The 22,905-nt window shown below is 41.5% G+C and overlaps 1 protein-coding gene across 4 annotated transcripts in view; it reads left to right on the forward strand.

Annotated features, from left to right (window-relative positions):
• Positions 1-22,905, forward strand: part of plekhg5b (pleckstrin homology domain containing, family G (with RhoGef domain) member 5b) — an 86,654-nt gene that overhangs the window by 27,381 nt on the left and 36,368 nt on the right. Inside the window, exon 1 of one of the 4 annotated variants that reach the window (XM_074643304.1) lies at positions 9,380-9,516. The exons of 1 other annotated variant lie outside the window; for it this stretch is intronic. In XM_074643304.1, the coding sequence (XP_074499405.1) occupies positions 9,514-9,516 (3 nt within the window). In that variant the 5' untranslated portion in view covers positions 9,380-9,513. Of the gene's footprint in view, positions 1-9,379; positions 9,517-11,219; positions 11,316-16,217; positions 16,312-22,905 lie in introns of those variants that run through there. 2 more of the 4 variants (XM_074643303.1, XM_074643305.1) reach the window with 2 other exon arrangements.

Consider the following 22,905-nt stretch of genomic DNA (forward strand, 5'->3'; position numbering starts at 1 on the left):
TGTCTTTGGTCTCCCACTGCCATAGATCAGCTCCTGGCGGGGCTGCGTGTCCTCCAGTCACAGCATGACTGGCCTGGAACTGAATGAGTTCACCTGCGCCATAATTTACTGAAATCACACCAGGTGTCACCCTCCCCGTGCTGCCGTAGCTCAGTGCTGTCACCGCATTACACAAGAGCTCTGAAAAGGTTACAAAGAAGGCTTCTGGATGGCCCAACACATGTGCTTCCAAGAGGGCTTACTGGTGTGTTTGGATACTTTGCTGTGGGTTTCTGCAAGTCACTGGGATTTAAAGTCAGCCTGCAGGTGTCCAACTGGGAGATGACGTCCAAATCCACTACTACTTAGTTCTTGGCTGAGTTGGTGGGATTCATTTCTGGTTAGCGCTCAATGCTAGTCTGAGCTTGCTCCCTGGATCTAGACTCCAAGAGAAGGGCTTATTATCCCTGATCGCTTGCCCCCACCCTTCTCCCTCCCTCCCTCCTCTTTGCTTCTATCCCTGTCTCCTTCTTTCCCCTCCCTCTGTCAGCTTTGACAAAACAGGACCAGACAAGACAAACCGAAAGGTGCGGGTTGCCTTGGCAACGGGGCCCCTCCCTGCCCAAACAGCTGGAGGCACAGGGATAATGTGAAGAGAGTTGAGGTTTGACAGAGACAGAGAGGATGAGGAGAAGTTTCAGTCAGCTGGCTTCAACTTTCAGTTTCCCCCTCTCACTCTCTGTGAGTGAATTTCAACCCACCTGCTTTTATGCACAGTTTCAATCAAAAAACGGGAGCGGAAATTTGGTAGAAGGAAAAACAACATGTACACTTGGAGGTGGAAAAGTAGATGTATCAATTAAAAAAGACATATGACAAAGTACAACAGGACTTAGCGAATATGAAACATATGAATAGTGGAAGGTGATAACATGAGATCTTTGTGGACTGATGAGGAGACCGAAACCGTCCTCAAATTAACATTTACATAAAATAAAAATTTCAATATTTCCATCGACTGGCGCTTTTTCTTTTGCCGATTTTCTGGAAATTCTTTTAAAATTTGTGCTACATTTCAATTAGGGCTGTCAATCAATTAAAATAGTAAATCGCGATTAATCATAAAGTGGGCATGTCTGTAAAGGGGAGACTCGTGGGTACCCATAGAACCCAATTTCATTCACATATCTTGAGGTCAGACGTCAAGGGACCCCTTTGAAAATGGCCATGCCAGTTTTTCCTCGTCAAAATGTAGCTAAGTTTGGAGCGTTATTTAACCTCCTTTGCGACAAGCTAGTATGACGTGGCATAGTATTTTCTAGTTTAATATGATACCAGTATCTTTTCCCTAGCTTTAAATAGAGCGTTAAAAGAATTAGCGTTAACGTGTTATTATCCCATTAACTTTGACAGCCCTAATTTCAATGTAAACCTGCCTGACTTGTGTGTCTGATGCCGTCACTCGCTATTCACCGTCATCTTCACCCCCATTGTGTTTTTGGGTGTCTGTCATTCTCTCTTTTGTCCCATTCAGTCAAATATTATGAGTAATCCTTTGCTGATGTTTTAGGGGAAGTAATATTATATTAGTCAGATGAGCACACACGCACCCGTGTCATATACAGTACCTCATACAGAATCACCTCGTTGTTGAATCATTCAACCTTTAGCTGTGCTCTTCTTTATACACGTCAAATTGGATTTTCTTTTCATGGATTTCTTTTTTTTTTTTACAAATACAGACATACAGACATACAGACATACAGACACACAGACACACAGACACACTGGCTTTACTCACTTAACCTGGCTTTCTTTTCCACTGACCTGCTTAGCCGAAAATCTCACCTAACTGACACTGACAGGGAGCTGCTAAGTCTGCTAAGTAAACACTCTTATTGGGCTGGATGCCCACTTTCTGTATGTGTCAAGAGGCTGAAGGGTGCAAGGTATTAGGTGCTATTTCCTGGTAGAGATGGATTAAATTCTGAGCGTCTTGCAGTTACACTAACACCCTCCCCACTCGCCTGATTGTAGTCCATCCTTCAACCTGCAGGGATTCACTTCTCCTGGAAGGTGGGAGCAGTCAGTCACTCAGCATGTACAGTATGGACTATAGCACTGCAGTTTAAATCCTAATTGTTCTTTGGTTCTTTATGAGGAATATTCTTTTAGTGTTTAAAGACAGGAATAAATTGAAACCGTGCGTTCGACAAAAGTTCAGTCGCGCTGTGCAGCGCTGCGTCGCGGCCAGTTCGAACACGCCAATATAAAACAATGCAATCAAACAGATTTTGTTGCTGACACTCGCACGAGCCGCATTCAGTTAGGACACGGACACCGTAATCTCATTGAGACGCGCTGTCTCATTCTCTGGAGACCTGATAAATCTTGGTGGCCACCTACAGGCGATATTTGATGGCCACAAAGTCACTTTTCGGGCTATGGTTAATGTCGAAAACTCATGTCCCATCAGTTTTGCTCGATTGCATGTATTTCTCACAGCTTGTATTGTACTTGAGTGACTGCAGACTACAGAGTCTTTAAATAAGTTTTCTGGGAGAAAACTGTAACAGGATGTGACCTCAGCTATAACTGTAAAGTACTTGGAAAGTTGACTTTATGAAGTAATGCAAGCCCACTAATGGAAAGGCTGGTTTGCAATGCTCTGATGACTCTGGAGTCATTCAGACGTCAGTGGAGCTGAGGAAAAGTTACCTAATCACTTTCAACATGACGCTGCTGACTGTTGAGATACTCTGGTGTTAATTTGTTTATTGAGGTAATGGTGACTATGCATGCTTCAAATTCACAGACATAATGGTTCACGCGGCACAGTGGACAGATTTTCTACTGCTAGACTGACTAGAAATTGGGGGTTCAGTATCGTTTGTTGTTGTTGTTACTACAACAACTTCATACAGGGTTCTTATGTAAAGTAAGCAGCTGTAAAATCAGCCCAAAAGTTAAAAACACACTCGAGTACTGTGTGACGAAGGTAGCTTCATGCTAAGATTCATTTATGTACCAGTTTCAGACTCATCAGCCTGTTGATACTACTCCTAGCTGTCTACCAAATTTGGTGAGAGTCACTCCTGCAGATGGTTAATAGTTAGACTACTTGTAGGGAATGTCAGTCTTAATAATTGTTTTGCGTATTGATTACAATTAAATAGTCTTGCTAGTTTCTCAAGATTACCGACCCTACCTTTAATGTAATATTTAATATTTCCTTTAATGCTAACAATGACAATGCTAACATGCGATTGTTACAGTAGTACCAAAGTATTGGACAAATGGAAATATTGACCTAATTATGGTGCTAAATGAAAAGTTAATGGATAACCAAAGTTACTACAGTTCATCCTTAGGGGGACATGGATATCTTTACCATATTTCATGGCGATCCAATCCATAGTTGTTGAGACACTCAAAGCCACCAAGGTCAACCTCGTGGTGGTGCTACAGGAAAAGTCGGGGGTTCACCAAAGTCGGAAGGATTCATCACCTGGGGGTCTGTGAATGTCTGTACAAATTTGGTGGTAATCAGTCTAATAGTTGATGAGATATTTCAGTCTAGAGCAAAAAATGGTGGACAGACCAACTAAGATAACAACATTACCAGAGCCATGCATAAAAAGGATTTTGTGCATTGTGGCTCAGTTGGCTGAGAGGCCATGCGATGTACCAGGCTTTCATTAGACCTGATCAGTAAATCTGAAATGCAATAACAAAATTATTACAATCTGTTATTCCGTGCACCCAGGAAAAGTGATCCTAGGCAGCTGCCTCTATGCAAGTGTTTCATTTGGTGGAAAAATGCACTCTGGATCAGACGGACTGGCCCTCTTTTGCATTTTAACACATTGTTCCTGATTCACTGTAATCATCTTCCTGTTAGGGTCCAGTTTTTTCATGATGGACCAGGTGGAGTTTGAGAAACATTCATTACCTTTGCCAAGGGTATCCAGTTAGTTCACCTCCCTATTTTTGATGCAGCTGTGTGGCTATGATGACTAGTGTGAGTTTACACTAGGTTGACTTGTCACCAGCCATTCATGACACATCTTGTAAACAATTTTACCACATGGGAAAGACTGAATTCATCATTAGTCTTGCATAAGGTTAAGCTTTTGTGTTGAGTGCCAGCTGGCCCCGTTGTACTACACACGTCAGCTGAAAGCTTTTACATAAAGTGTATGTAACGCACAACACACAGACAGAAAATATCTTCTCTGTGGTTGATATTCCCATGTTTATGTGGACATTTCTCTCCAGTGGAGTAACACTGTTATGATGTGGATCCCAGCCACCCCAGCAGGCTACAACAGGCTAGCAACTCCCTCTTGTACAGACACACACACACAGACCTCATCAGCTGTGAACCAATTACAGAAGCTGTACTTTTCCACCCCTATGGGATGTGATGGTCCAGATAAAGGCTTATGACTCTGAGACGGTGACTCATTTTATGTCATACCATCGTCACCCAATCATAATGGAGAGGTGACTCTATGAAAATGTCTGATTCCAGTGAAAATACAAAACACAACATGTAGAGTACGTGGTTTTGTGCACAAAGTTTTATGTTTCATCTTTTTGCTTGGAATATTTCAACACCTGCCGATTCTGATGAATTTGGTTTTACAAAAAATACAAATGACGTGTACTATTAAAGTCAGACTATGTAGCTTTTAAACAGATAAATTACACTATTCCCCACTTACAAATGAAAAGATGAATTAATTGTCAACTAAACGCACATTTGTGAAATTCAATACATTCAGTGTTTTAGCTGCTGCAGCGTGACTTGGTCTTGTATGACCAGTAGCTTATGGTGCTTACGGTGGCTACTGTCCTACAATGTCTTGCCACATATCCATGTTGTTCTCCTCCGGTGTGTCTGAAATAATTCCTGCTGCCGTCGCTCCATTTGTTTATGAGCCACGGCGACCTGTGACAGTTGCGTCACGGACATACACGCAACCAACCCTGGTTGAGTCCTCGGTTTGAAAGGGGTAATAGATTTCTATACAATCAGACTTTTTTTTTGCAACCAGAGGAGAATGCAAGTTTAAGGCACCTCAGCATTGGCTTCACTTTTCAGACCCGGAGTTGCCAGCTGGCAGAAAAATGCTGAAATGCTGAGAATAACTACATCAAATATAGATTAGAGAAGTTTTAAAGCAGTTTACTGAAGAGACTTGTAATTCACCCTCTAGTTGCTACTTGTGGCCGCAGTGATCGCTGTTCAGCAAATGCCACATAGTCTGGCTTTGAAGTCTATTCATCAGTTATGTAGCCTATATAAAAACTGCAGTGTATTTTACTTTGTTGTCAGTTGCCCCACTGAGTTTTAAGATCAAATGCTGACCCAAAATGATGACATAATGCTACTGATGTGCGGAAAAAAGGGGATATCTGTCCATCAGGGTGAGTGGAACAAAAAACAGTTTGGCCGGCGCCGGTTCAGCAATAACAAACACGCTGGACACTGACTTATGTGTGTCCATACATCCAATCTCTTGTCAGGAAAGTACAAACACTAGTGAGGTAGATGTACCAGTGACGGCAGTTCAACCCCCCAGGAGCATCCCAGTCAGGAAGCAGCATCGCGGCAGACAGGGGAATAACAGGAAGAGGGTACCTGACTGACGCTCCAATGGAAACGGCCTTGTATGGGCCGACCAATATAGCCGGGGTTCAAAGACTTAAGAGAAGGCCCCCAGTGAGGAGACGGATTGAGAAAACAACCCCCCTAAATCCCTCGCATGCGAAGAGTATGCCCATGGCAAACCCCACTAATTGTTGGTTTGTTCCGTGTGTTTTGAGAACGTAAACAGGCGCTGCTTAATGAAATGCTGTGAGAAGTCTGCGCTGCTTAGTTAGAGAGGCGATAATAGGCTTTGAAAAATCTCCAATTCAGAACGTGTTATTATGGCTGTGGAAGCGTGCTCTCTAAATCACTCTTAACTGAAGCCAGCCACGAAACCGTGGAACTTCCAGCAGCATCATCACTGGGGAAATATTTGCCTTTAATCCTTTCTCTCTTTTTTTTCTGAACTTTTCTCACACTAACTTGCTCATCCTTGTTATCTTCACGCTCACATTTCCCCTTTGTTTTCCCCCCCTTATTTAACTGCTCCCTTGAAGACTTGAAAGAATGCAGAGCTTATGGTTATTGAGGGGTTAACGCCAAAGTCAGGCATCAAGGGAAGGTCACTCGTGTTCAGCCCCCCCAAACAATGGCAGTGCCAGTGGGGTCTAATCCTTGAAGAAAATTCCATCGCTCTTTTAAATATAGCCTCCCCTAATTAAGGCTGACAGTGGGGGGCGGCGGGGCCGACATGGATTCAACAGGTCGCCTTGTTTTGAAGACACAGGACATTAAAACCTACCCACTTCACTTCCCCCCCCTTCTCTTACTCCAAACATGCGTCCCCCCAGCCTCGGGGGGCTTGAATTGTTTTTGTGAGCTAGCTAATTGCGGGGGATTTAAACACGATTCATCTCGGATTAACCTGAATGACAAAAGAACAGAGAGTAGCTGGCTGGCTGTTTGTGGTCAGCGCAACAGACTGTAACAGGACATCAGGCTGTAAATCATACTTGCTCTTACACCACCCTCCCACATTGCACTGTACTCTCCCACACACACCGCACCACACATGAGCTGCAACTAATGATTATTTCCATTTTTGATTTATGTACCGGTTACAGAAAAACGGAAAATCCTCACATTTAGTATGCATTTAAGTAAATGATGGCCATTCCCATGCTCACTTATGTCTCATTAGTTGTTGCAGCAATTTTTGGTTTGATACCATTTGTTACACAGATTTGGTGCCAAATTTAACCATTTTTTTTACCACTCGAGAATTGATAGAAATGATCAATAATCCCTCTAAATACCACATTAAGACACCAAGAATTTGAGGAATACGATAGAGAAAGCCATGCTGTGATTTGGTATCAAAAACTTTTGACATTTGGAGATTTCTGCAATAATTGCATTTTTTGGGGGATTGGATGGCGAGCACTAATTTTCTGGAAACTGCTCAGAACCCCTCTAATTGTCAATCTACTTAGGGAAGCCATCCATCCTCTGAATGCCCTAGGTCTTTAGTTTGTGGCTGTAAAGTTTCATGAGGCTGTGATTATCCTAGAGGTCACCACAGGTCATTTTATACAGTGAGGTCAAATTTCAAAAAATTATCTCACTACTATGGAGACTAACATCATCACACATGAATACAATTTGGCTCATGGATCCACAAGAGTCTCAGCTTTCCATTGATGTCCAATTTATGCAATTCCAAGACTGTCTAGGGACCCCAGTATGCAGTAATATTCAAATACACCATTTTAGAATAGACGAAAATAACACATTTATACTGCATTCAAAAACGGCATGGTTTTTGCCCCAAACTGCATGTGATTATCATAAAGTGGGCATCTCTGTAAAGGGGAGACTTGTGGGTACCCATAGAACCCATTTTCATTCACACATCTTGAGGTGAGAAATTGGCCCTGCCGGTTTTATCTTGCCAAAATTTAGCGTAACTTCGTGGCGTTATTTAGTGATCTTCCTGACAAGCTAGCATGACATGGTTGGTACCACCGATTCCTTAGGTTTGATACCTGTATCCTCACTCTAGCTTGAAAACTCAGCCCGGAACAACCTCTGAAAGACAGAATAGCGGCCAAGTTTGCTGGCGGGTCATCAGAGTTTTAAGGGGATAAAGTTCTAAGACGAAAACGCGAACGACTCCCAGACCGGACAACGCCATGGTAGCGATCTGTCAATCACAAGGTAGCAACGCCCTAAAGTATCCCCTGCTTTATGGTCTATTTGACTCTATATGGGAACATAATTTACTAAATGAACATCATGCTGTATTGAAGAAGACTTGAAACTAGCGATTGAGACCATAAACTCATGTTTACAATGTTTACTGAGGTAATAAATCAAGTGAGAAGTAGGTTCATTTTCTCATAGACTTCTGTACAATCAGGCTTCTTCTTGCAACCAGAGGAGTCGCACCCTGCTGGCTATTAGAACGAAAGTTTAAGGCACTACCAAATTGGCTTCACTTTTCAGATTCGGAAGTTACCTGCTGGTTTGATCCAAACAACAGCCTGGAACCAAAAAACATTTAATTTATTATCATATGATAAAAAACAAGCAGCAAATCCTCACATTTGAGAGGCTGGAACCAGGAAATATTTGATCTCTTATTTTTCTACATTTCCTGGTTCCAACCAAGGAGGGTGAAAAGAGGATGTCACGCATCATCATCGTGTCATATTATTGGGGTATAACACATGCGCAGTCTGCACTTTTTGAAATTGAGCCAATAGCAACGCACGACCATAGCTCCAGTTACGCATGAGTCATACCCCAGAGCTCAAGACTCGTGTCCCAGCCTCTTCCAATAAGACTGGGTTCCACTTCCAACCTCTCAAATATGCGGATTTGCTGCTTGTTCTTAACCCTGATGACATCACTGTGACATCATCGAGGTTATTTTTCTTAGATAAGACAAAGCTCCATGAGAGACCCAGAAGACATTACACAACTGTTTTCACTGACTTTGCCATACAACCCTTGTGGATTTCCCTTCTAGAAAATTACTCTAAGGATTAATAGATTTTCAAATCAATTTTCTGTAAATAGACTTATCAATTAATCGACTAACCACTACACCACGCCAAAGGGATTTATTTCAAAATGGAATATCAGGTAATTTTTTTATTTAATGAAAATATGAAAACTAACCTGTTTTTTTCTTCTTTTTTTTTGATTTTTTTTTTATCTGTTTTTGATTTCAAAACTATTCCGGACTGCACAGCAAGTAAACTGAGTGTGGTTTTATAAATGTGTGTATTGTAATGTTGTCTGTGTGTTGGTAGTGTTAGAACACATTTACTTCCCACTCTGCCCCCGTTCAGCACTTTTGTGGAAACCCAACTGCACTCTCTCGTTTAACCTCACATCGGGTTTAAAGTTCAAATGAAGTACTGAAGTAACTAAGTTTAGCACAGACATGAATGAGAAAAACATGGACTGTTGCTCACTGAGTTTGGTTTACATCTGGATCAGCTGAAACATCACTGAATGGAAAACATTGCTAATTCTCAGGAATAAAGGGCTCAGTTTCAGTGGGAGTTTACATGAGTCAGCCAGGATGTGTGCGAGCTTGTGGGGGTGTGATTGAGCAGATGGGCGTGGTTGATGATTTTCTGTGTATGTTTATGTGCGTCTTCCCAGTAGACTGCTGTAGTAAACAGAGTGAACCTCTCAGCTCTGTCACGTTCTTTCGATCCCGCCGTCTGTCAGAGTAACTCCTTCCGCTGTTGCGGAATTTTTTATGAAACTCACTGACACACACACACTCGACCGAGGGACTAGAGAGCAAGTTCGATCTGAGTTGGGACTAAAACTTTCACCACCTGCTGTCTATTGGAGATATCGATTGGTTCTTCAACTGAAACTCAAAGGGGGGTTGCCTTTTCTGGAAACTGGAGTTTTCTATGGTAGGTAAATGTAATGTAGAGGAACAAGCTTTTCTCTTATTCTAATGTGACAGCACTTTTATAATGCCTCCGTGACAGCTGTGGCAAGGGGCATTATGTTTTTTGTGTTATCTGTCTGTCCGTCCGGTCCATTCTCGTGAATGTGATACCTCAGGTACGCTTAGGGCGAATTTCTTCAAATTTGGCACAAACGTCCACTTGGACTCGAGGATAACTGAATTTGGTGGTCAAAGGTTCCGTTACATTTTTGGTCATTACTCAATAATTCATATGCTAATCATGACACTTTCACACAAGCGTGTAATAGGATGAAATGATGAGGTGATGATGTCCATCATGAACTGAAACTTGATTGGTTGGCAGTTAAAGAATGTATGACGCGCTAAGTGTGTTGCTGGAAACTATATTATCATGTGTTGTTGCAGTTTTAATTAATTCTCTGTAAAAGCAAAGGTTATCTGAACTAAAGTAGGACTGCGACTGACGATTGTTTCCATCACGACTAGGGCTGTCAAAGTTAACACGATAATAATGCGTTAACGCAGATTTGTTTTAATAGCACTAATTTCTTTAACACATTAACGAAACTTGTAATTTTTAATACCAATACTACTATTCGATCTTTCGAGCTACAGTAAAGATACTGGCATCATATGAAACTAGAAAACCTAAGGGATCCTTTGCTTCCAACCATGTCATTCTAGCTTGTCGCAAAACAGGCTAAATAATGCTCCAGACTTGCGCTAAATTTTGGCCCAATACCCACGAGTCTCCCTTTACAGACATGCCCACTTTATGATAATCACATGCAGTTTGGGGCAAGTCATAGTCAAGTCAGCACACTGACACACTGACAGCTGTTGTTGCCTGTTGGGCTTGAGCTTGCCAAGTTTATGATTTGAGCATTCTTTTTTATTCTAAATGCAGTACCTGTGAGGGTTTCTGGACAATATTGTCATCGTTTTGTGTGAATTGATTTCCAATAATAATATATACATACATTTGCATAAAGCAGCATATTTGCACACTCCCATGTTGATAAGACTATGTAATACTTGACATATTTTCCTTTTAAAGTACATTTTGAACAGATAAAAAACGTTTGGTTAATTTATTAATCACGACTTTTCGATAAAACATCAGAAAACAGTGAAAAATGCTTGTTTCAATTTTCTAGAGCACAAGGGGACTTCGTCAATGTCTTGTTTTGTTCAACCAACAATCCAAAACCCTAAAGATACCGAATAGATTACATTGTAAGACAAGGAAAAGCAGCAAATTATCCCATTTGAGAAACTGTTAACCACTTTTGCTTGAAAAATGAATGCAACAATCGATTATCAAAACAGTTGGAGATAGTTCTGTTGATCAACTTTATCTGTCAGTGTGAGGCTGTGAAGGTAGAACACATTCACATCTGCTCAGACCAGCACTTCAAATCTGTTTTTCCCCCTTTGTCTGCATATTTCACATCTGCTTCTTATATCAACAGACCAGTCGTACCCCCTGGCACCCACCAACGTTCTCTCCTTTCCATATTCTTTATACCAAATTGGAAGCGGTTTCCAAAATCAATTTTAAATTAACTTGGAATACCCAGTTTTTTTTCCCCCTTTCTCACTTCCTCCTTTTTTGGTCTTGTTCACCGCCCTCCTGTCTATCTCTCTCTCTCTCTCTCTCTCTTCTCCTGCCCTGAAGCTATGGATAGGAAGGCTGGTTGCGTCACAGTCCAGCCAAGATTGCCCGAGACAGCAGTCAGTACACTTGACTTTGTTAGAGCAGAAAGAGACCAGCTGCTGGTGAGTGGTGCTTTTCTTGCGTAGCCGTATTGATCACCCTGAACTGAATAGTGTCGGGCTGTGTTTAGTTCTTCAGCGTTAAGAGGATTTAGTGGTGTTTCTCTCCAGCTCGAGTGTGTTGTTTTTCCTCAGTGACGACACCGTGACAGTGGCATGTGTCATTTGGGTGTCATGTAAATATTTGTCTCTGCTGCGGGGGGCTGAGGTCAGATGTCTTTTAGCTGAAGTAGATACGAAAACAATTAAAGAATTTGTTCCTTTTGCCTTAAAATTCTTCCGAATACAATCTATAAAGAAATAAAAGATTGCCATAATTTCCTGTTGCCAGTCATTGTTGCAGTTTCAATTTGATTATGTGAAAAAAAAAAACCCGACCATATCCAGCCAGTTGTCCAATAGGAAGATGAGGAGGTGATATTTTTCGTGGGCAAACACTTGCTGCATGTTGAAACATACATTTCACTGGAATGCATGGTCTACTTTACAAGTTACAGTATTTCCTGGGAACATGTTTGTTCCTGAGTTTGTTGTATTCCATGGCAAATGCTCAAACCTGGAGTGCCTGTGTGTGCTGTCAGATGGACCTTATGGCAGTGGCTGATTTCACCTTTAGATTGTTTTTGTAGTACTCTGCTAAATGTGATAGTGGCAGGGAAGAAACGATAACGCAGGTGGTGTTGGTGCACCATCAGGACTGTGATTCACCGGAGAGTTGATGAGTATTTGCACTCAAACACTCCTGTAATTTGCATATTTATTAGCATAAGAGGAAATGCAATGATTTTATTCCGTTATTTCCTTCTGCTGTGTTTCAGTATGAATATGAAACGGATGTCGTTGCGTTAATAATACGAAATGGCCCCATTTCTCCTAAATGTCTATCATGTGTAATCTGGGAAAAAAACCGCCCCTCTTCCATCATGTGTCACTGTACAGAGGAGGATAACATTATGAAATGCTGTGTACAGTTACAGTTTGTCGTCTATCTGGTGCCCAGATTCTATCAAACAAGCATGAGTCACACAAACTGATCTGGCGTCTGATATACTGGTATGTTTTTTGGGGTATTTCCAGTTTTGAAATGACGGTTTTGTGCTCACCTTTGCTGTTGGTAATGGTGACGTTGGACACACCAAGTTCATTGATGAGATCTGGAACGTCAGACGTGACGTAAGACGCCTGAAAGGGCAAGAAACATGATCATATCAACTTTTTTTCGAAGATGAAACAAAGGCGGATTATTACCCAAACTGTTCATTGCTCACGTCCTTCACAGTTTACAGACCAACTTCATGATTAAACTTACCCTACTTGGATGCAGTCTTCTTATTACCACCATTGTGGTTCCACTCACTTTCAGTTTTATACCCAAATAAAGTGATTTAGATAAACTGAGTGAATTGTTGGCCATTTGCTAAACCCCTTCCCCGACCAGTGATTGTCCAATCACGGCTTAGCAACTGTAACTACTAGGCCCAGTTATTATTACTTATCGAGCTTTAGATTTCTCCATGTGTTGAAGTGGTCCAGTCAGAGCACACGACAAACACACAACAAAAGTGCAAAGAAATGGACCAAACAATACTATGTTAGAACTAGGGTTGTTGGAGCGGGCTTTAAAGCTAAAGTGAAGATACTGGTATCATATGAAACTAGGAAACCTAATGAATCTATTGGTACCAACCATGTCATACTAGCTTGTCATGGAGGAGGTTAAATAACGCTCCAAACTTGTGCTAAATTTTGGTGAGGAAAAACTGGCATGGCCTTTTTCAAAGGGGTCCCTTGACCTCTGACCTCAAGATATGTGAATGAAAATGGGTTCTATGGGTACCCACGAGTCTCCCCTTTACAGACACACTCACTTTATGATAATCTCTTTAAGGTACATTTTGAACAGTTAAATAATGTGTGATTAATTTGCAATTTATCGCAATTAACTATGGACAATCATGCGATTAATCACGATTAAATATTTGAATCGATTGACAGCCCTAATTTATGTTGATGATACTGTACTGTATTACTAGGGCTAACTAGCTCTACAGTAAAATACAAACACAATTGCCTGGGACATTTAGCTTTAGCCTCAGCTTTTTAACCTTATAGCCTTCATGTAGCCTTCAAGTCTATGTCCAGACCCTTTTGCAGGGGTTCTTGTTTTAAAACAAGTTTGCTGAAAAAAAATAAAAATTCAGCTACAGAATGAGTTTTCAGCCAACTCACTGTGTTGGCATCTGCAGTGACAGTCGTCATTTCAGGCTACAAAATTGCCTGCTACCAGCTAGAAATAAGAAGCTTGCTTTTGTTTACATTTGTGGGAAATCGACGTACCTTTGTTTCACAAATTACTGCATAATTTGAGTGGTAAATCTGTCACTCTTATGAGTGTAAACTACATATATGCCATGCTAGAGATAGCAACAGCAATTAGTGAACGGTCAACCGTCTGATCATGTGACTGCTCGTGTTTTTTGGACTTGCAATGTTGCTGTATTGAGAAGGAAATGTTCCTTTAAAGTATCAGTTACATACATACGTACAGTATTCCTTATGGGGATCATTATATACACCTGCTGTCCTTTTTTTATTTTCACTTGCAGTTATCGGCTCTGAATGACATCATCCCTTGTTAAACTCCCCTCCTCGTCCTACATTTCATGTCTTTTAATGAATACTCATCAGAATTAACCACCGCGGGTTCTTTTGATGAACATGCTTAACACGTGTTTGGGTAACACACACACATTTTGCTCTCTCCTGGGAGGATGAAACGCAACAAGTGCCTCCGTTTGAGTAAATCCATATGTGTGCGAAGGCGTCAGAACTGTACGGTACCAGAATGAGGGAGAGTCGGTTAATAGGGAACAGGCATGGAGTGAAGCAGGCAGTCTTGTTACATAACGGCCGACCATAAAAAAAGCAGGCCCTGGCTCTCCTCCTCCGCCTCCTTCGCCCGGCCAGAGGACAGATGGCGGCAGAAGAAAGAAAGAAAGCGAGCGAGCGGCGGCTCTCTCCCGTGCCACTCCTCAACAGATGTACCGTTTATTTATTGAAAAATAAATCAGACTCGGGGCCAGGCCTGCCCGGGCCGCCCCTTTGATCTCCTGCAGCCTTACTGGGCGCTGTTTTCAATCCCACCTACTGGGCCACTGCTAATGGCAACTCTGTGTAATGTTTAGGAAAAGCAGGCCCTCTCCGGCACACATAGGGAGGCCCTATGGGGTCGCGTGCTCTGCTCCCAAGAGGACAATGAAAATCGGTTCTTAAGAAAAAGGTAGCAAAAAAAGTAACATGAAGCAGAGTTTGACCTGGCTCGCTCTCTGCGTCAGCTCAGCTTGATGAAAAGCATGCTCACTTTGCAGACATTTAACTTATTCTTTGACGATCAATCATGCTTAATGCAGCAGCAAATATTGGATTATTTATTGCAGTTAAATACTAATCAATGTCTTGACAGCACAGTTGTACGCAGGAAGGTGATTGGCTGGAGAGAAAGTTACTGCTAGCGTCTGATAGGTGGGTTGAGAAGAGGTGTGTAGTTGGAAAATTCGAGTATAATACTGATATAATCTAGGAAAGCTGTTGTCTTTTCCTTTTCTTAACGGCTACTAAACAGTTTAGTGGTATTATTTTCTAAAGTTATCTGACTAGCGGTCAAACAGCGTCCTAGCAATTGTTTTAATTGATTTAGCAGATTAAAAAAAACACCAATAATTTGTAGGTTCTAACTTCTCTAATGTTTGGATTTGAAACTTTTGTTTGTTCCAAATAATTATATAATATTATAAATAGGGCTGTCAAAGTTAACGCGATAATAACATGTTAACGCAAATTTGTTTTAACGCATTAACGCAACTTTTGTATGTTGATAAGAGTATTAAATACTTGACAAATCTCATTTGTAGATCTGTACATTTACAGATAAAATAATGTTGCTAAAAAAAAATTTAAAATTTAAATAAAAAAATTTAATCGCGATTAAATATTTTAATCGATTGACAGCTCAAATTATAAAGTATTTTTAAGGTTCAAAAGTTAAATGAAATAGAATTAATTAAAACAAGCGATTTGAATGATGACACCTTGGGGTTTTGGAAACTTGCTATTGGAATTTCTCCATATTTTTGGAAATTTATAGATACATTATTAATTTAGTAATTGAAAAACAACTCCTAGATTAATCAGTAATGAAAGTAATCATTAGTTACAGCCCTATAATGAGTGTCTCAATACAATATTAATTAAATAAAATGGTTTGGCATGCAAAACAAATTAAAACAGTCCATTAGGATTTCTTAATCTGTTTTTTTTACAAAGGAAACTAAAGGTGTTGGGGATTACAGTTAAATGAGCTTGAGAAATATTTATCTTTGTTTGCATTAGACGTGGTTTGGTACACCAGTGTTTGTATAGTCTCTGCACTCTGTACTGTATTGATGCCTGAACAAGTCAAAGGTCTGCACATTATTGTATTTGTCTGTGATAATTAGACGGTGGGTGTCTTTCTTTCAGTCCTAGACTATGAACCACTGATGATGTGTACATGTGTCTGACTTTTGGGTTATCTTTGTTTAGTTTGATGTTGTGAATGAGTTGGTCTGACCAAAGTCTGTCTGGATGTTTGACTGACTTCACTGCAGTCTGATTATTTGAACAAGACCGTGCATGACTCTGCCTCGTCTGGCGCTAACCAATCATTTGCGTGTTCAGGTGTGTTTATTGGGATGCGTTTTTGGTGTGTATGTTCTGTGAGAGAGAGAGAAATAAAAAGGCCATGCAGGGTGGTGTTTTTGAAAGAAAAAATCGGGCAAGACGTTGACTTGAAGCTGCCATGAGTCGGCTCCTCCAGCCCCCCTCATGACTGATGAGGAGCTGCGTTAATGCTAACATAACTTACTGCTGAGGAGGATCTCGACCAGTTGCCAAATCAGTGAGGACTTTCGTGTTAGGACAGGACCTTTAAAGCAGACTTTTCTGTGGGAGTGGAGTGATGGTACGCATTAAAGTTGGCCCGTGTAATTAAACACAGTGTACCTGGATGTCACCCGCAGTCTCAACAAAGACTGAAGTGCAACGAGACCTTTCAGTGTTCGGACAGAAGGTTGGCCCAAACAATACGGTTCGAGCTCAACTTAACAAAACAGTGTTCTCCATTTTCCCCAATATGAGGCATTACTCATGCTGTTGTGTTTTGTGTTGATTCAGGTTTGCTTTGATTTCTATAGTTTTCTATAGTGTGAGTGTGAGAGTGGAGGTGGATGATGGCCGTTTGGAACAATGACAGGGAATTGAGTTTGCTTTTTGGGTGTTGGCATCACTATGACAAACAGCTGTGTGTGTGTTTCAGAGAGCAATGCAGTACATGTGTGGGAACTCCAGTTTTCACAATATGTCAATAAAAGATAAGACTTTTTTTTTTAATAGTATTTGCAGTTCGTTTTTCTATTAGATGCAGTAACTTTTACATGGGGTACACTAACCCCTTCCTCCTGAACCCAGCCCTCCACACACACACACACACCAACAATGAACATAACACAATAAAGGCTTTATTAAAAGCTTGAGCTGGACGTATTTCGTCTCTTGGCCAGCCCTACCTGTTAATTCTCACCTATCATTATTAACATCTGGTTGGCTAGTCACTTTCTTGTGTTGACATTAAGTTATCCATTTAGGGTTGGTTTCCAATAGCCAGTCCTCGATCCATAACCAGATTTGTTAAGCTCCTACGCCTACAAGTCTCATATTGAATTTTTTCCTCTCCTCCCTCTTTTTTATTAGACAAGCACAATGTAAAAGCCACAGCCTCGCATTTTTTTGCACGCGCTAAGTGTTGCTTTCACCGATAGACATCACCAACAGCACCTGGTGTCTGCACTGGGCCTAGGTGGGCCGATGGTTCCTATAGAAAAGCTCAGGGCCATGCAGAACCACAGACTGTGCGTTGCTCTTTAACAGAAATGGGTCATTATGTACATTTCCCAAACCAACCACTTAGTCTTCATCCTTAAAATCTTTTCTCTTGTAAAAGTATAAAACATTGTTTGTCCAACTAGGGCTGTACTGAATGTAATTTTTTTTAACATTTTAAACATTTATTGATGTTTGCTTTGAATGTCTTTTGGCATATTTTATGACATTGTCCCCCTAAAAAAATAAATAAAATAGAAATAGATTTTTTTGTTATTGTGGTTATATAAATGTTATTTATGCTGCTAAACCGCCCCGCTAATACAGGTGCATACCTTCTTTTGTGTGCGGCAAGCGGGAGAGCAAACCGTTTTTTAACTGCAATGTTGTTTTTGAAAAGCTCTCAACAAATATGGATTGAAGCAGAATATTTCGTGGATAATACGAGTCGTAAACAATTCTATCACTGGAATCTTATTCTACAATTAATATAATACTATTAATATTAGTGTAGCCTGATCTTTATCCGCAACTCTGCAGAACTACCAAGTTTAAACAGAATGAATAGACATTCAAAAAAAAAAGTGAATTTAGAATTTAAATGTGAACGTTATGAATGAAGCTTCGAACTATTATAGGGGTACAGCCCTACTTCCAATAAAGCATAAATCTCACCTTTTGTGAGCTTTTCTATGGGAACCTTCCGGGACTGTCTCCTACACAGAGTCCCAAATGGGGCTACACTAGGCCAAAGTTTGTGAGTGAAAAGAAACCACTGATAGTGAGTGAACAGTGTGTTTTTGTAGTTCAATAAAACCAACAGAGTGGTTGCTCTTTCCCACAGAAATAATTTAGCTGACTGCATCATGTCAATATCAGGAGAATCATATATCAACATTTTAATCTTATCAACTCAGCAGTTCTGCACCAGCACCTCCAGGATTTGGAACAAGTAAAGCGAGAAAAATGAGGTGTAAAAGTCAGCAGGATACAGCTGTTATTTCAGTGTGTCCCAATACATATAATCAGTTTTCCATATTTTGTGCTGCTCATCTTGTTTTCAGGTTGTTGTTGTTAAAATCACTAAAACCTGTAGTGTTTATGGCTTCTCAGCCAACAAACGGCAAACACAGATCTAAATGGAAGAATTGAGTTTTAGTTACTTGCTGATGTTGAAAACTAATTAGATTTGATAAGGGAATAGGGCTGTAGCTGACTATTATTTTCATTTTCAATTACTCTTTTGATTATTTTCTCGATGAATTGATTAGTTGTTTGGTCCAGAAAATGCCAGAAAATGGTGAAAAATGTTGATCAGTGTATCCCAAAGCCCAAGATGATGTCTTGTTTTGTCCACAAGTCAAATACATTCACTTAACTGTGATAGAGTAGAGAAACCAGAAAATATTCACATTTAAGAAGCTAGAATCAGAGAATTTTAACTTTTTTTTTTCTTAAAAAATTACTCAAACCGATTAGTCGATCATCAAAATAGTTGCCGATTAATTTAATAGTTGATAACTAATTGGGATTCATATTTGATAAAATTCTATTGAACTATAACTCTATCAAGCTTTACACAACAAAAAAGGAAAGCTTATCTCTCTCTCTGAATCTATACCGTGACACTTGGTTGTGAGGTAAACTATAGCCTACGGCTCACATACCCTCTTTTTGCTCTTCAAAAGCACACACACGGTGATGCATGCTATTGCATAAGTGCTAGGTGTGCTCTGGCAGGACAAGCTTTTCCGGAGGAGGGCTGGGACCGGTTGTGTGGGGGGGTAAATGCAGCGAGGTTGCAAACAGACAGGAGGTCCGATCAGTATTGTTTTGGAGATGGAGAGATCATTTTCTGAGCAGATTCTCTCTTTGCTCTTCAAACGAGCCCTGTGATGGATGAGCCCTGTATCACATTGAGTCAGATTTGTAATCTGGATTTTAATTTATCTGCAGCCTTTCCCTCAATGCGTCATATAATTCCATACACCAAGACTGATTACCCACAGATTTTCCAGCATCCAGCGAGGATGTGGCAAGGCGTCCGAACCTATTAAAAATTGTCCTTGGGAGACAGAATCGTGACGTTGGTGAGGATGCTGCAGCCAAAGTGAACTGCCAGCCTGTTGCTTTCTAAACCCACAAGTTCCATCCTTAATTATAATTCATGTTTAAGACATCTGAATCTGAAGTTAATATAACCGTTCCCCAGTGTAAAGCGATGGTAGGCAGAATGTTTTTGGCATCATTGGGCAAAAATTCCATATTAAGCTTTCAGCATATTGTAAAAGTGTTCTGAGAGAAAACTAGACTTCTGCACCTCCTCATGGGACGTCCATCGTGACGGGAGACTGTGACCAATCACAGGTCATTTCAGAGAGAGAGAGCGTTCCTATTGGCTGTTCATTCACAGGCAGCTGTCAACTTGCGAACTCTTATCAAACGGTCAAACTAGGCAGCACTGATCAAATATGAATCAATATTCTGTAACTGTAATGCATATTTCTTGCGTACAAATTTTTCAGAAACATCTTGTGTACTGTTTAGCTGTAAAATGAGAAACCGCTGGTGGGCAGTGCTTGGTATTTCCTCAACTGATCTCAACATGGCGCCCGGGTCACAATTAATAATCATAATTTTACAGCTGAACGGTACACTACAAGATGTTTCTGAAAACATTTGAGGCGAGAAATAGGCATTACACAATAACAGAATATTGATTCATAGTTGATCAGCGCTGTCTAGTTTGACCGTTTGATTCGAGTTTGCGAGTGATTGACAGCTGCTCAGAGACGGCAGGCTGCAGCTCGTCTCTGATTGGTTGTTTTCCTCCAGTCTGTGAAACCCTGCAGATGCCATTAGGAGCACCGGAGGACACAGATGCACATGATTTTTTTTTTCCAGATTAACTGGCATGACATAGTAACCGTTTTATAAAAATAACTTTTTTAAATCATATTTGCTCCAATCTCGCCTTCTGTTCCTTTTAATGTCTTTAGCATCAGCTGTGTGAAGTTAGTCAGTAAGTGTTTTAACACGCGTTGCCTTGGAATATGTTGCGTGCCAGCGTTGGAAGGATTAAGTGTTAAAGTAATAATCCTGATTCACCTCAGAAGACTCCAGTCATCTTCTTCCAAACAAGAACATCTTTATTACAGCTGAGAGACTGGTGTGCTGTTCATGGATGACACAGCCTTGGAGCGGGCATGCCTGCGTTTGTAGGTCTGTGTGTGTGTGTGTGTGGGGGAGTGTTGGCGTGTTTGCAGGATGTGTGGTAATAAGGGTGTATGAGCAGGTGCCACGTGGCGTTGGACGTGCTAAGCCAAGACGAAGGGCCGCCGTGGGGCCGCTGTGTGTTCTCAGCTGTTGGGTAGGGGGACGCAGGTGGAGTTGTGTGTGTGTGTGTGTGTGTGTGTGTGTGTGTGCATGCAGTGTTTTATCTACAGTCACACTCATGCTCCCCACTAATCTGGCCAGATCTGAGAGCAGGCATGTGGGGAGGGAAACACGCAAGACACACACTCACATGACACATTTGTCTCACACACATTCATACAGTCGCAGTACGAGGCACGCATGGCCTCCTGTCAGCTGTCCTACACGGTCACATTCTCTTACAGTCAGCTTCACTTACACACTCCTCCTCCTCCTCTTTGTTGTGTTGGGAAAACTGACTCCAGATCCAGGAACAGGTCAGGTTGTCCTCGTACCCAAGTATCAATCTTCCCTCTCATTGATAGGAATGTTAAGTATTGCAAAAATCCCTTTTTGCACATATCCCGAGCTGAAGCAGTTATTTTAGGTTTATATCTTCAGGTATCTGTCACGAATGTTAGATTACAAGCCTTTTTTTCCCCCGCTTTTTGAGCCTTTTTCGTAATCCTGTGATGCATTCGTTTGTCTTGGCTAAAGCGTCAGATATTTTCAGCAGGAATGTGAACGCCCCGGCTTGATAGTGAGGAAGAAGAAGGCCTACCTATCTGAGCTTTATTGTCTAAATATGGCATCTTTTTGCTCGTATTTCCCTGGCCCGGCCGTCTGTCTCCGCACCTCCTGGAGAACATACCACCTCCGTGCGATGGGACATTTGACTCCGCCGCACGAAAATGCGCGCGCATGCGTTGACGTCAACTTCAGAGGGGCGTAAGTAGGTGATGTTGTAACAGATTTCTGTGACTTGTTTGCTTCTGCCAGGAAGCTGTCTGTTCGGCAGTGTGGTCGTCAAGCCGTGGGTCGAGGTCAGTGACTCAGTCAGAGGCGGGGCACTTTGCTCCTCTGTACCTGCAAGTTGTCGAACGTCATCAACTGCAGCGATTGAGAAATGACCTGAATTTTCACAATGCTCCTTTTATCCACCTTTACCAATACACAATCAGCACAAGACTGAACAGGAACTCAGTTTGCTTAAAAAAAGAAGAACACACCACTTTCCAATCTGAAATATCTCAACTACTAGATGGATTGCCATGAAATTTGTTTTCATGGCCACCAGAGAATGAATCATACAGACTTTGGTGATGTCCTGACTTTTCCTTTAGTGCCATCGTCATCAATCTCAGAACCCATCGTCTATCGGTCTGACGACTGATGAGCCTTTGGGGCCAAGGGGCTATATTTCTGGGGTTCTGGTGTAGCCAGCAGATATCAGGGCCAACACTTCCTTTTTTCGCGCGCTGCTTATTATTTACAGTCCGATTAAGAACTTGTGATGCGAGACTGAAGCTGGAGTTGAGAGACGACGTGTACGACCGGATTGTTTCACAAGCAGCCAGTTTACAAGCTAATTTTAACCCAATAAAAAGTGAAATCATCGTCAGACGACGGCGACGGCTTCCAAGATTACATTTTGGCCAATGCGCTCCGCCTCTTTTGCTCTCCACACGGACTGTTTACCTGCATTCAACCATTATCATTTATCACTCGGCAGTCGAGCCATTTTGGCTTCATGCGCCACTGAGCGATGAACGGGAGCCCACCTCCAACGCAGTATCCAGTTCTCTTTATACATCCACGATTATACCTGATAAATATCAGCATGTTAGCAGTGTCATTGTGCCGCTATGCCAAAGTGCAGTCTGTCTACAGTGTACAGCCACAGAGCCACTAGCACGGCTGTAGACTTTCTTTTTTGATAAGGAGGGTAATTAAAGGTAATGCTGGTTTATTACAACTTCATAGATTATTCCTATCAGTAATAACATTTGAATGGTCTCATATTTCTTGCCGTGCTGTACTTTGTTGTAGCGGTGCCACCGTGTTCCCAGATGTCAGCAATTACTTTAGTAAGTACAGCATTACCGTAACTGTTAGAAAACGAGACCCCGAGTCGTAATGAACCGGAATTATCCATGAATGCAGCTGTGCGTACTGGAGGAGAGCATGTCACGTTCACCAGTCAACAAGGCCGTTCTCTGAGCCTCTCTGACTCTTGTCTCTTTCTATTTTAAACCTCTCTCTCTGGTTGGGGGGCTCTGCCTCGGTATAGTGACCCTGGGTGCATGAGAGGAAGGGAGGAGTCTGTGCTGGTGGTGGTGGCAGAGGACAGAGACGAAAGGAGAGAGAGAGAGAGAGGGGGAAAAGAGGAGAAGATCATGGCTCTCAGCGCTCATAGCGAGAGGCTGTTTAATCTCCGCATGGCCGTCAGATGGCTTTGACAGAGCGCAGGCACCAATTAGGA

This window comes from Sebastes fasciatus, chromosome 8 (genome assembly GCF_043250625.1).
Source record: "Sebastes fasciatus isolate fSebFas1 chromosome 8, fSebFas1.pri, whole genome shotgun sequence".
Taxonomy (NCBI): domain Eukaryota; kingdom Metazoa; phylum Chordata; class Actinopteri; order Perciformes; family Sebastidae; genus Sebastes; species Sebastes fasciatus.